Source organism: Coccinella septempunctata, chromosome 9 (genome assembly GCF_907165205.1).
Source record: "Coccinella septempunctata chromosome 9, icCocSept1.1, whole genome shotgun sequence".
Lineage (NCBI taxonomy): Eukaryota > Metazoa > Arthropoda > Insecta > Coleoptera > Coccinellidae > Coccinella > Coccinella septempunctata.
The window spans coordinates 7,741,740-7,758,131 of NC_058197.1; the positions used below are offsets into that span (position 1 = coordinate 7,741,740).

Consider the following 16,392-nt stretch of genomic DNA (forward strand, 5'->3'; position numbering starts at 1 on the left):
AAAGGCAAGCAGTACATATTTCAAGACAAACAGTTTTTGTCTGTATATATTAAGTTAATATTATTGAGTTCCCATTTGTATAGGTTTATGCATTTAAAATAGTGATGTAAGATTCTTTCGAATAAATTGAAAACCATTGTAATTATATATTAAGGATACCTATAGCTTTGCTTGTCAAAAATAATGTATATCAGTGAGTGTTGACAAATATCTAACAGTTGAAAATAAATTGAAAAATATGTTCATTCAGACACATACAAGTTGAATTATTTTCTCAGATGTTCCTAGACAATTAATCATTGTGATGCGGGATAAGTATATTGCTATACTTCCTTGGTTATTAAATTGTACTAACCAACAATTAAGTATTTATTTTATTATATTTTGATTGATGATCAGATCAAAATATTCAGAAGCATGAGTTTATTTATTTGTTATATTTATCACTGTTTGGATTTATGTCCTTTTTTTATGAATTGAATATTGCTATTTTTGGGAAGTAGATGCACACTTTCCAAATCAAGAAGCTTGTAAATGGAAACAAAATTTTATCGAACCTCCTTTAATTACTCAAATTCTGTAATTTGATGGGTATGTGAGGGTCACGGTTTAATAACAAAGTTTTGTGTTGTCTATTTTAGGCGTCCAATTTGGTATGGATCAAATGATGATATATATTTATTAGGTGCAAGCTAGTGTGAAATGTTACACAAATATTATCAAAAAAGAAAGTTTTATACTCCAGTTTTAAAAAGTCACAGAGATGATTTATTGAGATGTGTTAAGTTGGCCCAGCTCTTTTGGATTTAAAAAAAAATTGTGCTGATTGTGTTAGGTTTGTGTGCTTTGTAGATTGTTTAAACATTTTTTTATTCCATACGGATCTCAAGAAGTTGCATTTTTTTTCTTTGTTTGCGAAAATCTTTACGGCACAACTCAGGACGTATATTGTGAGAACCGAATGAAATGAACAAAAAAAACATTTCAACGGCACAAAGCCCAATTAAGCACACAAATTTTTTTTTCGAAAATCGAAAACTTCTGGGCCAATTTCACACAAATGGTTTATTGCTGTTATTCCTCCGTTCGTGAGGTTTTTGTTGATATTTTTTTATCATATCAAATTTTAAATATTTTCAATTGAATTGGGAATTTTTGTTCTGGAAGTTAGTCTCTGTGCTTCGAATTTATGATTGTAAAAGGGAACTTCTGAGGAGATCATTTCGTGACTAATTGAACATGAACTGTATGCATGAATTGTGTGGGAGTGTGAAGGTTAAATTGTATATTCGATGAGTACTCTTTCGTAACCAATTTTTTTTTAAGTAGTGAAGAATAACTTTCCATCTTTTCTATAATATAAGGGCTCAGATTGGCTACGAAAGTTTACATCTATATTATGATGCATTGGACCTTTTTATATGTGGACTAATTCGAAAAAATACGCCAAAATTAAACTTGATCACAATGAAACATCGAACACTCCTCAACTCAAATATGCATTTTCATCATGAAGTTATTTCAATTTATTGGATGATGAGTATGTTTTTATATATGAGTCAAATGAATACTAAGAGAGTTTACAATACAATAACCATTCTGTGTAGTATGAAAATTACACTACAAGCCACTAGTCTCCTAAAATATTTTTCGTGAGTTTATTTCTATATATATTTATATATATAAAGAAGTGAATTCATCGTACATCTCATAATTTTAATTTAAGTACCTATAGCATTTGATAGATGGCGAAAAAACTGGTGTGTGGGGCATGTTACAACAATCATGGGTAGTGATGCTGATTGCAAATTAACACTTTGTGCTATCTCTGAAACTATGTTCGAGCTGTTTAGAGATGCGACATGTCAATGCAAGAATAATGAGGAAGTTTTTTCTAATATCTCATGAATTTAAACAAGGTTGCAAATGGGCTAAGCACAAAAATCAAATCGAATTTCACCATTTCAGTTTCTCAGATATTCCTTTCGCACACTCAAAGGTTTTTTCAAGATTGGTGTCTCCATATACTTTTCAATAAAGAGGTTAGATTAGATTATTTTTTATTGTTAATATTTTGGAAGAATATGGTGTATGGAAAAATAATATAGCATAAATGTCAAATCGTATTGTACCTACTAAATACATCATTAAAATATCTAAATAATGCTTCTTAAACAAAGGATCCTTCTTCCCCTTCAAGATCAGTTTTTGTGCAATCCCTTATTATTTTCAGAATGAAACCTCATTCAACTCGATAAAATTTTTTCTTTTATTGAGTTCAATGCATTCATACAAACTGAAAAAAGCGAACAGACAGGTAAATAATAGAAGATGAAAAAAGGAACGGAAAACACGCAGCAAACAGGTTTATTTCAGATATCGATTAAAATTCAATCTGGGTGGATATTTTGATTGATTTTGTTTCAGAGACTGGGCGTGAAAACCCTAAAAAGTTTCAGAAGTTTATTTCCACATCGCTTTTTGATAATACAATTGAAATTATTAGTTTTGAAGTTGCTGATTTTCATTATATAGGATGATTTATTAACCACTACACTTGTAGGTCGGCAAAACCTATTTTATAACAAAAACGCTCGGACACGTCGATTTTTCGTTCCAGAACAACATCTAGGTCCCTTTATATTCTGAATAGGGAAGATTCATCATGTAAAAGGTCTTTCTATTAACTCTGATTTCAGCATATTTAAATTTAATTTAATTCATTAGTTTTCAAAATATGTACATTTAAATTTTAAACGATCGTTTTCCTTTCAAGCATGCTGTAGGGACTTAGCAGCACTGTAGTGTTGCAATCGCCCCTTTTTTTGGACCTGCTGATTTCCTCAGCCTGATTGGTGACTTTATTCAGGAGATACAATAGTTTCAATTTCCTTTTAAATTAAAAAAGAGCCTATATACCAGGGTCTATACAGGGTGTTGAAAACAAAATTTCAATATTTTGGTAGTAGATTATAGACCTCAAAATAAGTAAAAAATTTCATGTAATATGTTTTCGCAAATAACAGTTTGAGATTTTCGGTTTTCAAATTAACTAGTAACGCAACCAAATGCGATATTCGATTTACTGAACTTGAAATTGAAATATTTTTCAGTTGGTTCATTAAAAAAAAATCAAAACTGGCATTAAAAATTTTGCATCCAATTCAAGTTGTTTACTGCCTTTCATTTTGATATTGAGAAAAAGTTATTATTCCTGAACTTGAAATGCCTTATTCTTATATTTAAATGAGTCATATGGTTTTCAAAAATAAATCAAATATCTTCTGTAATTTATCATATTTTATTGCGCTAGTTGTTAATATTTTGAAAACCGAAATTCGCTTAAATCTTCAAAAGATATTTTACTTATTTTGAGGCTTAGCTTCCAAAGTATTTAAACATTTTTTAAAAACCTGTAAAGTTGTCATGGACATTACTTATGGGTTTTTGTGATCCTCTTGATCTAGGTGTTTTATGAAACAATTGTTTAATGAAGTATGGTTCAATCAGGGTACTACTTAGTAGAACTCTCATTTTACAATTACTTGTAAGATTGAGGGAATCTTATTACCAAAAAGAAGTCAGAGACAGGTTTGTCTCTTACAAGATTATAAATAGGTAAAATTTATTTTTATTTAGTATTTCATTTTACAAAATCTGTGTTCGTCGATTATGTTTCCTGGGAACATATTGCTTCCAGACACTTCTCAAAATGCTGCTTCTCCATTTTTAGTTTTCTTATCATCTTAGTCTTGCTCTAGAAAAAAAAATATATATTTATCCGTTATATACTTTCTGATCGTTCAGTACCTGCAACAGAGTCCTCAACTTATCCTCTCTCGGTGTTCTAAAAGATAGTTCTTTTGTAGTTTGTGTCTGAGTATGTGTCATTTGTTTCTTTAGCTGAGTTTCAACCGAAATTTCTGTTTGTGTTTCTACATCAACGGATCTTGGTTTAAGAAAAAGATTCAAAGTGGGAGCTGCAGTTTTATTCAATTTGTGAGTTGTCATAAAACGCTTTTCGAAATGATCGCTGCAAATCCTATTACTTAAATTCAAGGAAGCTGGATCTTTCTCCATGATTTTTTCATCACTGCACGCTAATTTCCATTGTAAAACTCTTCTAGTGTCATCTGGCCTAGGAAAAGAAAAAAATCTCTTACCCATATTATTTCCAAGGAAGCGACTACTGGGGCAATTTTTGACTGAGCACTTCAACTTCACATATCTAGTACTTGTAACTGTAACCTCGAGAATATCGTTCACGTCCATGTCCATATTTACATGTTACTAGTAACTAATAGCTGTTTAATATTGAATACAATGGAATCAAGAATAAAACTTGAGAATTAAGTAGCAAATAATGCAAAATCGTAGAGGTAGAGAATAAAAACAGAGGTTGTCTCTGATAGAAGGTTATAAACAGAGACACCCTTTCTCTATGGTTATAAACAAAAACCACAGATCACAGAACACACCCATCATAGACCTAATAATACATATATTTTATTAGGTCTATGGTCATTGAACTAAACTTTCTTTAGTTCAATGTCTATGGTATGGCACAGAGATAAGAGAAACTCTTTCCCTTTCTCTATGGTATGGCAGCGCCAGAGATATAGATATATCTCTGGGCAGCGCACAGCGCCGAACATAGAAAAAAAAGGGAAAGACTCTGGCGCCGGCGCCGAAGCAAAGAGGTTCCTTTTTGGCCGAAGGAAGTAAACTTGGAAGTTCGACGTTTGACGCTCAATCATCTGGGATTCCCCTGCAATAGAGAATTCATTTAGAACTAAAATAATTTCAGTAGCCGAAGTGCCTGATATCTGTTGCCGAAGTTTTGATAAACAGAAAATATAAAAAATATTTTTGGCATTCAACTCTCTAAATTATGTTACAATTATCGATTATGTTTTATACACTTTATTGGTCAACTCTATATATCCGAAAAATTATGTTACAATCAGAGATATAGAAGGGGGGAGATTGAGCTTCGACCACTGCGCATCCTATTTTCATGGGACAAAAGTGGGTCCGCCATTTGTCAGGTCATAGCACGGTATTATGATCACGGTCTAACAATTTAGTGAATATTCTTGTCATTTAGCTGCCATTGCCTGCTGTCAAGTCAAAAGAATGTAAACAATAATAACAAATATGAACGTATTTTTGGTGATATTCAGCGGATTCGTGTGGTTTTATTAGCTTTTTTCGCTGAATAGCAGGATATTTACGATGGCTTACTTCACAATTATAGGTAAGTTCCCAATTATATCAATTTTTGAATATCTTTGATAGGTTTACAAATTTTTTAAACTTGTTTCAGTATTTCTCCTTCAAAATTGATGAAAAGACTCATCGAATTGAAAAAACTCCATATAGAAGGAAATTATACAATTAAGTCTCTTAAAAATAAAATACAACACATGAAAGAAGTGATGGACTTTTTGAGACAAGATCAACGTATTTCTGAAAATGCTGCCCATCATTGGGAGAAATCTTTTGATTCAGTGCCACATTGATGAAGAGACATTTAAAAAATGTAGAGAATGATACTGTGACCCTAAAAGTTCCAGTCTTGAGGGAATTGTAATATTCTTCAAAAATCAAGGTAAGATGAGATAATTTAATATGAAACTGAGATGATTTTATTTTTTGTTTGTTTCAGAGGGACTTCATGTACCATCATATGGAATTATAACGATATGTAAATCAGGAATTTGATGATTTCAACTGAAAATAGAGTTTCAAGAGATGAAAATTTTCTCGAAGCATTTGCAACAATTCAATCCCAAAAATTTTATGATCAAGTTGATGATTTGTTCCCTTCCTTGAAAGAACATTTTTTATATTCTTCAGTGATTGGAAGACATTATGGCTTTCTTTTAGTGAAAAATATTGCCAGATCTCATTTTAAAATTAGAATATTCAATCTGTAAAAAGTTTATACTGAAAAATTCAAGGTTCTGCAATTAGAAGACTTCACCAGTTGATTTTATGCAGCAATCGATACCGGATATACAATATTGTATAAATAAAATTAATAGAAAAATGTTTTTTTCTTTTATATATTTAATGCCAGTAGCTACTGAAAAATTTATCGACTTGTTAGCTTTCATCCAATAAAAAATATCAGATCAATGTATCCACTTTGTGCAAAAAATTTATTGTCCTTCAGATAGACAAAATCGTGTTTCCTTAGAAACAGAAAATAAAAATTAAAACTTAAAAGCAGAGTTCCAGAATTGCATCTCGAAGGAAATTGGGTGAGCAATTTTTCAGGGTACTTTCCTCTGATCGTAATTAGGGAACAGTAGTGAAAAGAAGCGATTCTGGAACAAACCAAATATTGGTGACGCTTCGAAGTCTATATATATCAAACTACCCCATAAGACCAAATTGCTAGAATCTTCGAAATCATGGATTTTATTTTGAAAACGTTACCTATTTAGAAAAGACAATTAAATTAAAATTCATCGTTAGTTACAAACGCTTGAATATAATTCAAAAGGATTCATTGGTTTAGATGATATGTTCAATATTTGGACATCTCATTATATTCACCAGAATACATAAAACAAAAAATTTTTTCCTTCGTTGACATTTTTGGTATTCATTTTGTATTGTACTGAATAAATAAGAAACGAATTGACCGAAATCACATAATTTCAAGTACTGTTATCAACGAAATCATAACATTCAAATTCTGAATTTTACGTCCCCCTGTATATAACTCTTGCCACATGCTATCACTTTTAGGCGGTGCTGTATATATTTCCTGACAAATGGCGGCCTTCAATTTTAGCCAGTTCGCGCAGCTTGAAGCTCAATCTCCCCCCTTCTATATCTCTGGTTACAATCTGATAATTATCTTACACCTGCCAACAGTGGTGGGTGCTGACTAATGTACACCCTCAATACTAAATCATATTTAATTAAGAGCCATTACAAAACTCTTGCCGATTTTCGTCGCCAGCTCTCGGACTATGGTTTCCTCAGCCTGATTGGTGACTTTATTCAGGAGATACAATAGTTTTAATTTCCTTTCAAATTAAAAGAGAGCCTATATACCAGGATGTATACAGGGTGTTCAAAACAAAATTTCAATATTTTGGTAGTAGATTATAGACCTCAGAATAAGTAAAAAATTTCATTTAATATGGGTTCGCAAATAACCGTTTTGGAGATTTTCGGTTTTCAAATTAACTAGTAATAACGCAACCAAATACGATATTCGATTTATTACTGATGAACTTAAAATTGAAATGTTTTTTAGTTGGTTCATTAAAAAAAATCAAAACTGGCATAAACAATTTTGCATCCAATTCGAGTTGTTTAGTTTCTTTCATTTTGATATCAAGAAAAAGTTATTATTCCTGAATTTGAAATGCCTTATTCTTTTATTTGAATGAGTGATATGGTTTTCAAAAATAAATCTAATATCTTCTGTAATTTATCGTATTTTGTTGCGCTAGTTGTTAATATTTTGAAAACCGAAATTCGCTTATATCTTCAAAACGGCTGATTTGCGGACCCATATGTTTATATAAAGCTCTTTACTTATTTTGAGGCTTAGCTTTCAAAGTATTCAAAAATTTTTTAAAAACCTGTAAAGTTGTTTTTGTGATCCTCTAGATCTAGGTGCTTTATGAAATGAAGTAAGCTTCAATTATGGTACTACTTACTAGACTTCATCTGGAAAACTTCTGAAAGGTACGGCAGTTTTTTCCAAATACTTTCTGTGTTTGGAACCAAGTTCTGTTAAATATAAAAAAAAAAACCTATATATGAGGGGTTCAGAGCTGAAGTGAACCAAGTCCATGCAGCCTATAGTTCTGAGATGAATGGCTTGGAAGTTGTTTATCACCATCACCAATTAATTCAAAAGTGACTTCTTTATTTGTTATTATTCTTACGTAAGCATATGCTTACATTCATCTCAAAACTAGGCTGCATGGACTTGGTTCACTTCAGCTCTGAACCCCTGATATGAGAATCAAGTCCTTAAACACTGTAATGTTTAATGAAAATGTTTCTTATCTTATCCAGGACACCTGTGTCTCACTTAAATGAGATACAAAATTATTACATATTATTATGATTTCAACAGAAGTGTAAGTGATAGTTAATTGGGACAAATCCATTACCAAGAAGTGTTTGAATGTCACAAGAATTATGTATTATTCCTTTAGAAAATACTCAATTCAACTGGAGAGGGAAATTTCCCATTTTACAATTACTTGCGTAAGATTGAGGGAATCTTATTACCAAAAAGAGGTCAGAGACAGGTTTGTCTCATACAAGATTAAAATATGTAGGTATAATTTATTTTTATTTAGTATTTCATTTTACAAAACCTTTCGTCGATTATGTTTCCTGGGAACATATTGCTTCCAGACACTTCTCAAAATGCTGCTTCTCCATATTTAGTTTTCTTATCATCTTAGTCTTGCTCTAGAAAAAAAAAATATATTTATCCATTATATACTTTCTGATCGTTCTGTACCTTCAACAGAGTGCTCAACTTATCCTCTCTCGGTGTTCTAAAAGATAGTTCTTTCGTAGTTTGTGTCTGAGTATGTGTGATTTGTTTCTTTAGCTGAATTTCAACCGAATTTTCTGTTTGTGTTTCTACATCAACGGATCTTGGTTTAAGAAAAAGATTCAAAGTGGGAGCTGCAGTTTTATTCAATTTGTGAGTTGTCATAAAACGCTTTTCGAAATGATCGCTGCAAATCCTGTTACTTAATTTCAAGGAAGCTGGATCTTTCTTCATAATTTCTTCATCACTGCACGCTAATTTCCATTGTAAAACTCTTCCAGTGTCATCTGGCCTAGGAAAAGAAAAAAATCTCTTACCCATATTATTTCCAAGGAAGCGACTACTGGGGCAATTTTTGACTGAGCACTTCAAACATATCTTACTAGTACTTGTAACTGTAACCTCAAGAATATCTTCCATATTTACATGTTAGTAGTAACTAATAGCTATTTATTATTGAATACAATGGAATCAAGAATAAAACTTGAGAATTAAGTTATTAAGTAGCAAACATTGAACTTTAGTTCAATGGTAGTAAGATGTCTAAAACTCTGGTGTATTCACTGATTCGATTTTGTTTTTAATTTCGTGGGGATATGGGATCAGTTTCGTTTTTCCCACTGTAGGTAGCGCTGTTTGGAATTTGACAGAGCATTGTCATTTGATATTTGAAAATAATTTGAATACTTTCCTACGACGTACGAATATGTTGTATTTATAAGCGATTATTGGTGTGTGAAAATGTATTAGTTTCGAGAAAGGGTGTAGAACATTCATTTATTGAACATGTCGTTCAGTAAGTTCAGTTTACTGTATGGACAATCAAGAACTATTATAGATAAGAATTCGGTGTTGTTGGAATTTGAGGCAGAACCAAATCAGATGAACGAACATTCGGGAAGGATATAGCTAAGTTTTATGGCAACTTCAGCAATATTTCAAAGAAACTGTATTGGAAATACGTAATGCAAATTGTGAGCATGTATTGAGAATCAGAAATACATATCTCTATTCGAGTCTGTTCTTCAAATATTCTTCCTGAGTAGATGTAGTGAAAATTCTATTTCCGTCAACTGAATATATTGGATATTTGACCAATCAACTGTGTTTTATTAAAATCAAATTGAATTACCCTCCTCATGAATACAATTTGTCAAACAGTAATTAACTTGAAGAAGAATAGTAAATACTCCTTCGAACCCTTATTCGATAGTGTTGAAATATTGACAGATTTGTTTTTACAACGAAAATTGAACTGTAAAGCACAAATATTCCTTAACAGCTGACAAAATGGGCCAGTTCATATTTTGCACTCGTTGATCGATATTCAATATCAACGCAAAACAAAATAAAACGAGAGAGTATCATTAGACCTTTGGTAGAACAAGGATAGAACGAAGCAAATGACATGGTGGCGCCGCCACGAAACTGATCCCATATCCCCGATTTTCTGAAATGTTGATGCTTGCAAAAAGTGACAAGTGCACACACCAGTGTTTTAGACATCTTAAATGGTAGCAAATAAAAATAATGCAAAATCTATGGAGGGTAGAGAGAAGGAGAATAAACTAGTGTAACGAAATGTGTCCGCAAGAAACCGTAAATAGGCCAGGTGGCGCTGTGAAGCAATAAAGGAGATAAGGATAGAAGATGTATTGACAGAGATGCACAGTGTTCGCGCCTTTTTTAAATAGAAGAATCATGACATTATTATACAAATTTCATTGATTCGTTCATGGTTCATGATTCAACTGCAGTTGAATCAACAAAGACAATGACGATATTGGAGATCAATGTTAATTAATAAGAAACGAATAATATATAACCCGTTCCCACGAAGCTTGATCAATATTGATGGCGGATATTTTCAATCCATAAGAAGTTCATCATGAGAATTCAGAATATCATTCTTGCAGCAAATAATGTACGTTTATGTATATTTAAGGATTATGAACTGCGACATCGTCCATATATGTATATATTAAGTAAAGAATGAAAGTGGATTGTTAATACAGATGATTATTCTAAGTTGTGTAGTTTCCGTCTTCAACTCAGTTATGTATCGTGCGAAAAAAAATCGTTATATCTTATCCGAGAATCATATCCATCTCATCAAAATTTGAAGAACATGAATTGTTAATGAAATGCATATTCATTTAGTTGAATCTGCTTTAGCAAATGGCTCTTTTCACTGTTTTTCTATCAAAAAAATAAGTGCGAATCAAGATTCGCAAGCAATTATATGGAGGTTTGTAATAAAAAAGGTTTAATTAGTAAGGAGAGGAATTTAGAACAAAATTGAAAAGAAATATTTATTTATTCTCAAAACCAACATGCATACACATTCAAGTCAGCAATTTTGCATTTTTTTTATGCATCTTCATTTTTGCCCTACTGGCTTCATGGTTTTTATTATCTGACCTGGCCAAAAACCTGGCACGCATAACTATATAGAAATCTATAATTTTTTTTTGTCAGCTCTACTTTGTGCGACTCATATCCATCTAGCTGCACTCTTTGCTTCTCGATTTCCTCTATGAGATCAATATTGAGGGTCATTTCAGCCACAGTTTTTAGAATACACATTTCTAACTGCTTTGTTAGCAGAAATAAATCCAAACTGGAATAAAACAACCCTCCGTATTTTTCCATTTTTCCGAGAATTTCATTCCAGCAATCATCCTATTTTCTGGAATTATTCGTTAATATATTTATGTGTTGCCCTTCAAAATGTCAAAGCCATTGAACTAAAAATGCTACCTGCATTGCCCTACATCTTTTCAGATACCACAGTTATCAAAAGAAGACACGATAATTCAAATTCAAAATTTCTATTTCAGACTTTACATGAATAATATCAAGCTGGGAAAACCTACATTGTACATGAAATAATATAAGTATAAACAACTGTTACTACTACTACTACTAGTATAAGACATTATTCAATTAAAAAAAAAAAACAATTTAATGATTTCATGTTATGCTATGATGAACAACAAATTATGAATAACACATTCTATGGGATCTCTATAAATTTAACTAATATCTGCCATCACTCAGAGAGTTAGCCAATATCTTCTAGCTGCAGAATACTATGGTTTCATCTTCTCCAAGCTGGGAACATCCACACTGCAATGTTACAATAATTGATAGAGACCCTGTAGTAAAGAAGTAAATATGATCTAATACTCACTTTTTTCTGTAAACGATTTTATTGTTTCAGCGTACTACCCTTCTTACGCTCAAATATAATCCATTTTTCCTGGACACTATTGCCACCCTTTCTATCATTGAGTTTCTTTCGGAGGACTCGACATGATTGACATCGAAGATTTTGTTGCATTCTTTTATACATTTCATGTCCAACAATAACTCCTTGACATCCTTTCTGAAAATGTTGCAATATATGAAAATCATGCTATTGGCTGCATTTAATCAATTACCTTTGATTCTCAATTTGGGTGCCAACACTCAATGGCCACTTCTCCACACTTTTCAGATATGCATAAACATCCTCAGGCAGTGACGAGACAATTTGGTCATCTACATGTAGTCTTTCCTTATTGGGAAAGATAACCTGTTAACAAAATCATATGAATATGGTTAATGAATGACAATGAATTAAGTAGTCTCACCAGAACTGTTAAATCATCTTTAACCATTATGTGGTTTTTAATGAGACGAGTCTCTGGATCCAACCTAATGTATTCTATTCCATCAGGCTTTGGTATGTAAGCCCAATAATTATGTTCTATGGGAACTTCTGATTCTTGCTGTGAGTGCTGATTCACAATTTCTTTTTGATGTTGTATTATTTCTGGTTGTTGATGTACAAGCTTTTGTTTGTCTTGCAACATTTGCTCTTCCGCAAGATGTTCACCAGCATAACTGTGGAACTGATGCTGAATTGTTGGCAACGCTTCTGGTTTGAGTGTTCCTATGTAATTCATGTAAATGGACAACATCCTTAATAACAATTTTGTTGTACATGTTAATATGTTCGGGCTGGACTTTACTTTACGGACAGTGATCGATTTTGTTCGTAATTTTTTTATAGATGCAGTTTTTCATGAGAAATCGTTTGGTACTAGTCTCAACTCCGGCAAGCTCGTAGTTTAGGAGATATTAATTTTTGAAAATTGCATTTTTCCCATATAATTTGACAAGTTCGATGGATTTTTCTAGGTTATATCCGTCAAAACCACAGAATATCAATAGTTTTTTGTGTTGTTTCTATGGTTAATATAATTTCAGGAAACTTTTTATTTGAACGGTATAATTTTGCGAAAAATCGAAAAATGTTTGGATGGAAATAAAACTGAACTAAACATTATTTATCAATCTTCCAATTTATTGAAACTGAAAGATTTTAATGTTAGGTTAGGTTAGTTTAGGTAAGGACAAATTTTTGAATTTTTTCAATTTTAACGATATAATTTTGCGAAAAATGTGCGAACTGAAATGAAACTGAATAATTTCAAGGTTAGGTTAGGTTAGATTGAGTTAGGACAGTGAAAAAATAATTTCTCACATGAAAATTCGATATAATTTTGCGAAAAATGTGCGAACTGAAATAAAACAGAATAATTTCAAGGTTAGGTTAGGTTAGATTGAGTTAGGACAGTGAAAAAATAATTTCTCACATGAAAATTCAATTTGCAGATATGCAGTAATGAAATGAGTAAACAATTCTATTAAAAGAATCATGAACTAAAACTTTCAAATTTACAGTTTGCTAAGATATAAATTCGTATCAATTGATTTTCTTTCACCTACTGCAGCAAAAAAATTGTCAATAAAATCGGAGGTGAACCTTCATGTCTTAGAATGACTCGATTTTCTTTCCATTATTTGAAATTCGAATTTCCTAAAATTTGAATTATAGAAACCATAGAAACAACGCAAAAAACTATTGATATTCTGTGGTTTGACGGATATAACCTAGAAAAATCCATCGAACTTGTCAAAATATATGGGAAAAATGCAATTTTCAAAAATTAATATCTCCTAAACTACGAGCTTGCCGGAGTGGAGACTAGTACCAAACGATTTCTCATGAAAAACTGCATCTATAAAAAAATTACGAACAAAATCGATCACTGTCCGTAAAGTAAAGTTCTACCCTTTCTATCCTTCCAGGGGTCTGTTGAGACAGAAAAATAATTATAGGTAATTAATTACAAATAATAACTATAATAGAAATTTCATTCTACTCACATTCGCTTTGAAAAATGATAATTTGCCCTGAGGAAGACACGTTTCAAAACTGCTTATACGACCAAATGGACAACTCTTCACCACACATAACTTAGACATTTCGAAGGTAATATAATTTGAATGCTCTTGTTTCAATACTAAAATTCAACTCTCTACTAAATACTATATCTCAATACTCAATAAATTAAAATTCTAAATCAAACCAGGGTTAATTCAAAATATTTACAAAACGACCGTCGTTGTCATGGCTTGAAATCATTGAATTTCTTTCGTTCTTCACATTTAAAATCGAATAAACTTCAATGTTGTTCAGTGGTTCATTTCTATTGCTTGCCAGCGCCACCTGGCCTATTTACGGTTTTTTGCGGACACTTTTTGGCCCAAAAAGCCTCGAAGTTTGTTCTCCTTCTCTCTACCCTCCATAGCAAAATCGTAGAGGTAGAGAGAGATTAAGGTTATAAACAAAATCACAGATTACAGTATGGAGAGTAGAGAGAAGGAGAACGATCGACGTACTAAAAATGTGTCCCCGAAAACAGGAAACGTAGGATAGGTGTCGCTGCGATTACAGCGGGTATCGATAAGGGGTGGGGATTCAAGCGTCAATTTGAAATGAACAGCCTTCATTTTATTTTAGGTTATGTGTCATCGTGGTTTTTCTGATGATTTTTCAAATACCTTTCTTCAAATCTATATTAAATATGAGTTCTCTGAATTATATGCCATAAAATGCAAGTCGAAATCAATGAAATTCAAAAGAAATCATTGATCAAAAACATTGTACCTACTTTTGTTTATCATTGTTTATTGAAAGCAGCTATGTTAGTTGGTTTACCGTTATCTTCAAAATTATATAAATCATCACATCACATCACATGAAGACAACAAAAGGTAGCAGTCTCAGATTTATCACTTAGGTATTGGAGTAGATTCTGTTGCCAATACTCAGCTGAGAACCTATATAAACCATATATTATGTTATGCCAACAAAATTCTTCAAGAATATTCTCTTCTGAACCATGTAGTTTTATTGGTTAGATATTTTTATTTTATTCAGAAGAGTCAACTTCTCACGAGGGATGACAATTTCGATTTCGTTTATAATGAATCCATCATCTTTTTGATATCTTCATCGCAAAAGTGCTCTTGACACACAAATTCATTCGGAGTCGATTCTTGAGATAAGGTTTTTTCAATTTTCTCTCAAAAATGCTCTCGGAAATTTTATCTCTTCTCCTTTTCTTTCCGATGCCAAAACACTCTTATACTAGCGCACGCTTCAACATTTCACCATGGTCATATGTTGTTCTCTTATCAAAAATCGAAAATAATAATATTCCTATCAAAGATTATAGAGTAGAAAGATAGGAAACGAAGCGACTAAAGTGATGTGAGCGCCATCTGTGTTTCAAATGTGTTTTTAAGGCCCTAAGACTGGTTAAAATTTTAATTCGAGGGACATATGAAATTTTGCGAGATGTCAGTGTCATATGGCCGTTTTGATCAAACAGGTTTTGAATGTTTTGATTCTCGTATCCATAGACAACCTCGTATCGCCTTTTGTTTTTCAAGCCCGTTTTAGTTGCTGATTATTGAAATTTGTGTCTAACTTCTTGGCGAAAACCTCAGAATATCGTTCGAAAATTATTGTATGGTGAAGAACTGTGGATCAAATAAAACGAATTTTACTAAGGAAAATGGGAATGTGAGTATTAAAACTGGTAACATGTGACTCGGTCATTCATTGATTTTTATTTTCAGTGCTACGAACTGGATAAAATTTTCAGGGCATAAAGGCCTGCAAACACTACTGACTACACCATGTGCAATGAACATTTTACTACAAGTCGATTGAGAACTGTTCATCCACGTAAATTATTCTATGCAGGAAGCATCCCTTACATGAAGGGCTCATTTAGGGGAAATTATGGCTTTATACGTCCATTCAGAGATTCTCAATTGCCTTCAATATATTCAGAAATGCAAACGTTTTATGGATTTCGATTTGGGAATCGGGTGACTGTCAAATTGTCATTTGGAAAGTCAAAGTTTTATGAAAACTTTTGTGAGTGTTTTGTTCATTCGTCAATCAATTTTTGCCATAAAGAGACTATATCATGAAGAAATCATAAAAAAGCATGAAGAAATTATACTGACGGTCTTGATGTATACATCTGTAAGGGTTTTTTCAATTGTGGTTCTGAATATTTTGTAAATAATATGTAAGTAACGGAAATGTGTATCCTATGACGGTAAATTGAATATTGGTTCATATCAATTTCTGATATAAATTGTACAAATTCAACTCAGTTCATTAATTCAAAACGTTTTCACAGAAAAAACCCCTTTCACGTACCCATAGCAGATAACCATATACTCTTGTATCCTAGTCAAATCTCTATTCGTTGTCTATAATTTAAAATTTTTGTAAATTTTTTATAGATTGCAAATAAAAATTTATCACATCCAACAGCGTATTTCATTGATACCAATCGATTCCAAACATTGTTCAGATGAAAACTAACATCCTGGTCACAAAACAAAACGATACTTTTGTTTTGTCGATCAGGATTTTTGTTTTCTGGTCTCAACAAGGACTATATTGAAATTCAATACAAGGAATAGAATTCGAA

The 16,392-nt window shown here is 32.0% G+C and overlaps 3 protein-coding genes and 1 long non-coding RNA gene across 5 annotated transcripts; 1 reads left to right on the forward strand and 3 right to left on the reverse strand.

Moving 5' to 3' along the window:
* Positions 1–3,608: 3,608 nt before the first annotated feature.
* On the reverse strand, positions 3,609–4,415 carry LOC123320533. The gene is made up of 2 exons (XM_044907881.1): positions 3,811–4,415; positions 3,609–3,757 (listed from the first exon to the last, which is right to left on the reverse strand). Exons 1-2 carry the CDS (start codon positions 4,276–4,278, stop codon positions 3,671–3,673), a joined length of 555 nt encoding a protein of 184 aa, XP_044763816.1. The 5' UTR covers positions 4,279–4,415; the 3' UTR covers positions 3,609–3,670.
* A 544-nt stretch (positions 4,416–4,959) lies between these two features.
* Positions 4,960–6,003, forward strand: LOC123320536. The gene is made up of 3 exons (XR_006538775.1): positions 4,960–5,257; positions 5,327–5,611; positions 5,669–6,003. It is a non-coding gene; the product is annotated as an uncharacterized LOC123320536 (long non-coding RNA).
* Positions 6,004–8,311: 2,308 nt separating this feature from the next.
* Positions 8,312–10,082, reverse strand: LOC123320534. Its single transcript, XM_044907882.1, has 3 exons — positions 10,057–10,082; positions 8,507–9,073; positions 8,312–8,454 (listed from the first exon to the last, which is right to left on the reverse strand). Exons 2-3 carry the CDS (start codon positions 8,960–8,962, stop codon positions 8,368–8,370), a joined length of 543 nt encoding a protein of 180 aa, XP_044763817.1. The 5' UTR covers positions 8,963–9,073; positions 10,057–10,082; the 3' UTR covers positions 8,312–8,367.
* Positions 10,083–11,357: 1,275 nt separating this feature from the next.
* LOC123320535 lies at positions 11,358–12,278 on the reverse strand. Of its 2 annotated transcripts, XM_044907885.1 has the most exons (4): positions 12,178–12,278; positions 11,986–12,119; positions 11,736–11,930; positions 11,358–11,671 (listed from the first exon to the last, which is right to left on the reverse strand). In XM_044907885.1, exons 1-3 carry the CDS (start codon positions 12,202–12,204, stop codon positions 11,762–11,764), a joined length of 330 nt encoding a protein of 109 aa, XP_044763820.1. In that variant the 5' UTR covers positions 12,205–12,278; the 3' UTR covers positions 11,358–11,671; positions 11,736–11,761. The 2 variants fall into 2 exon arrangements, with proteins under 2 accessions (XP_044763820.1, XP_044763819.1); XM_044907884.1 differs by having other exon boundaries at positions 11,358–11,930.
* Positions 12,279–16,392: the final 4,114 nt, after the last annotated feature.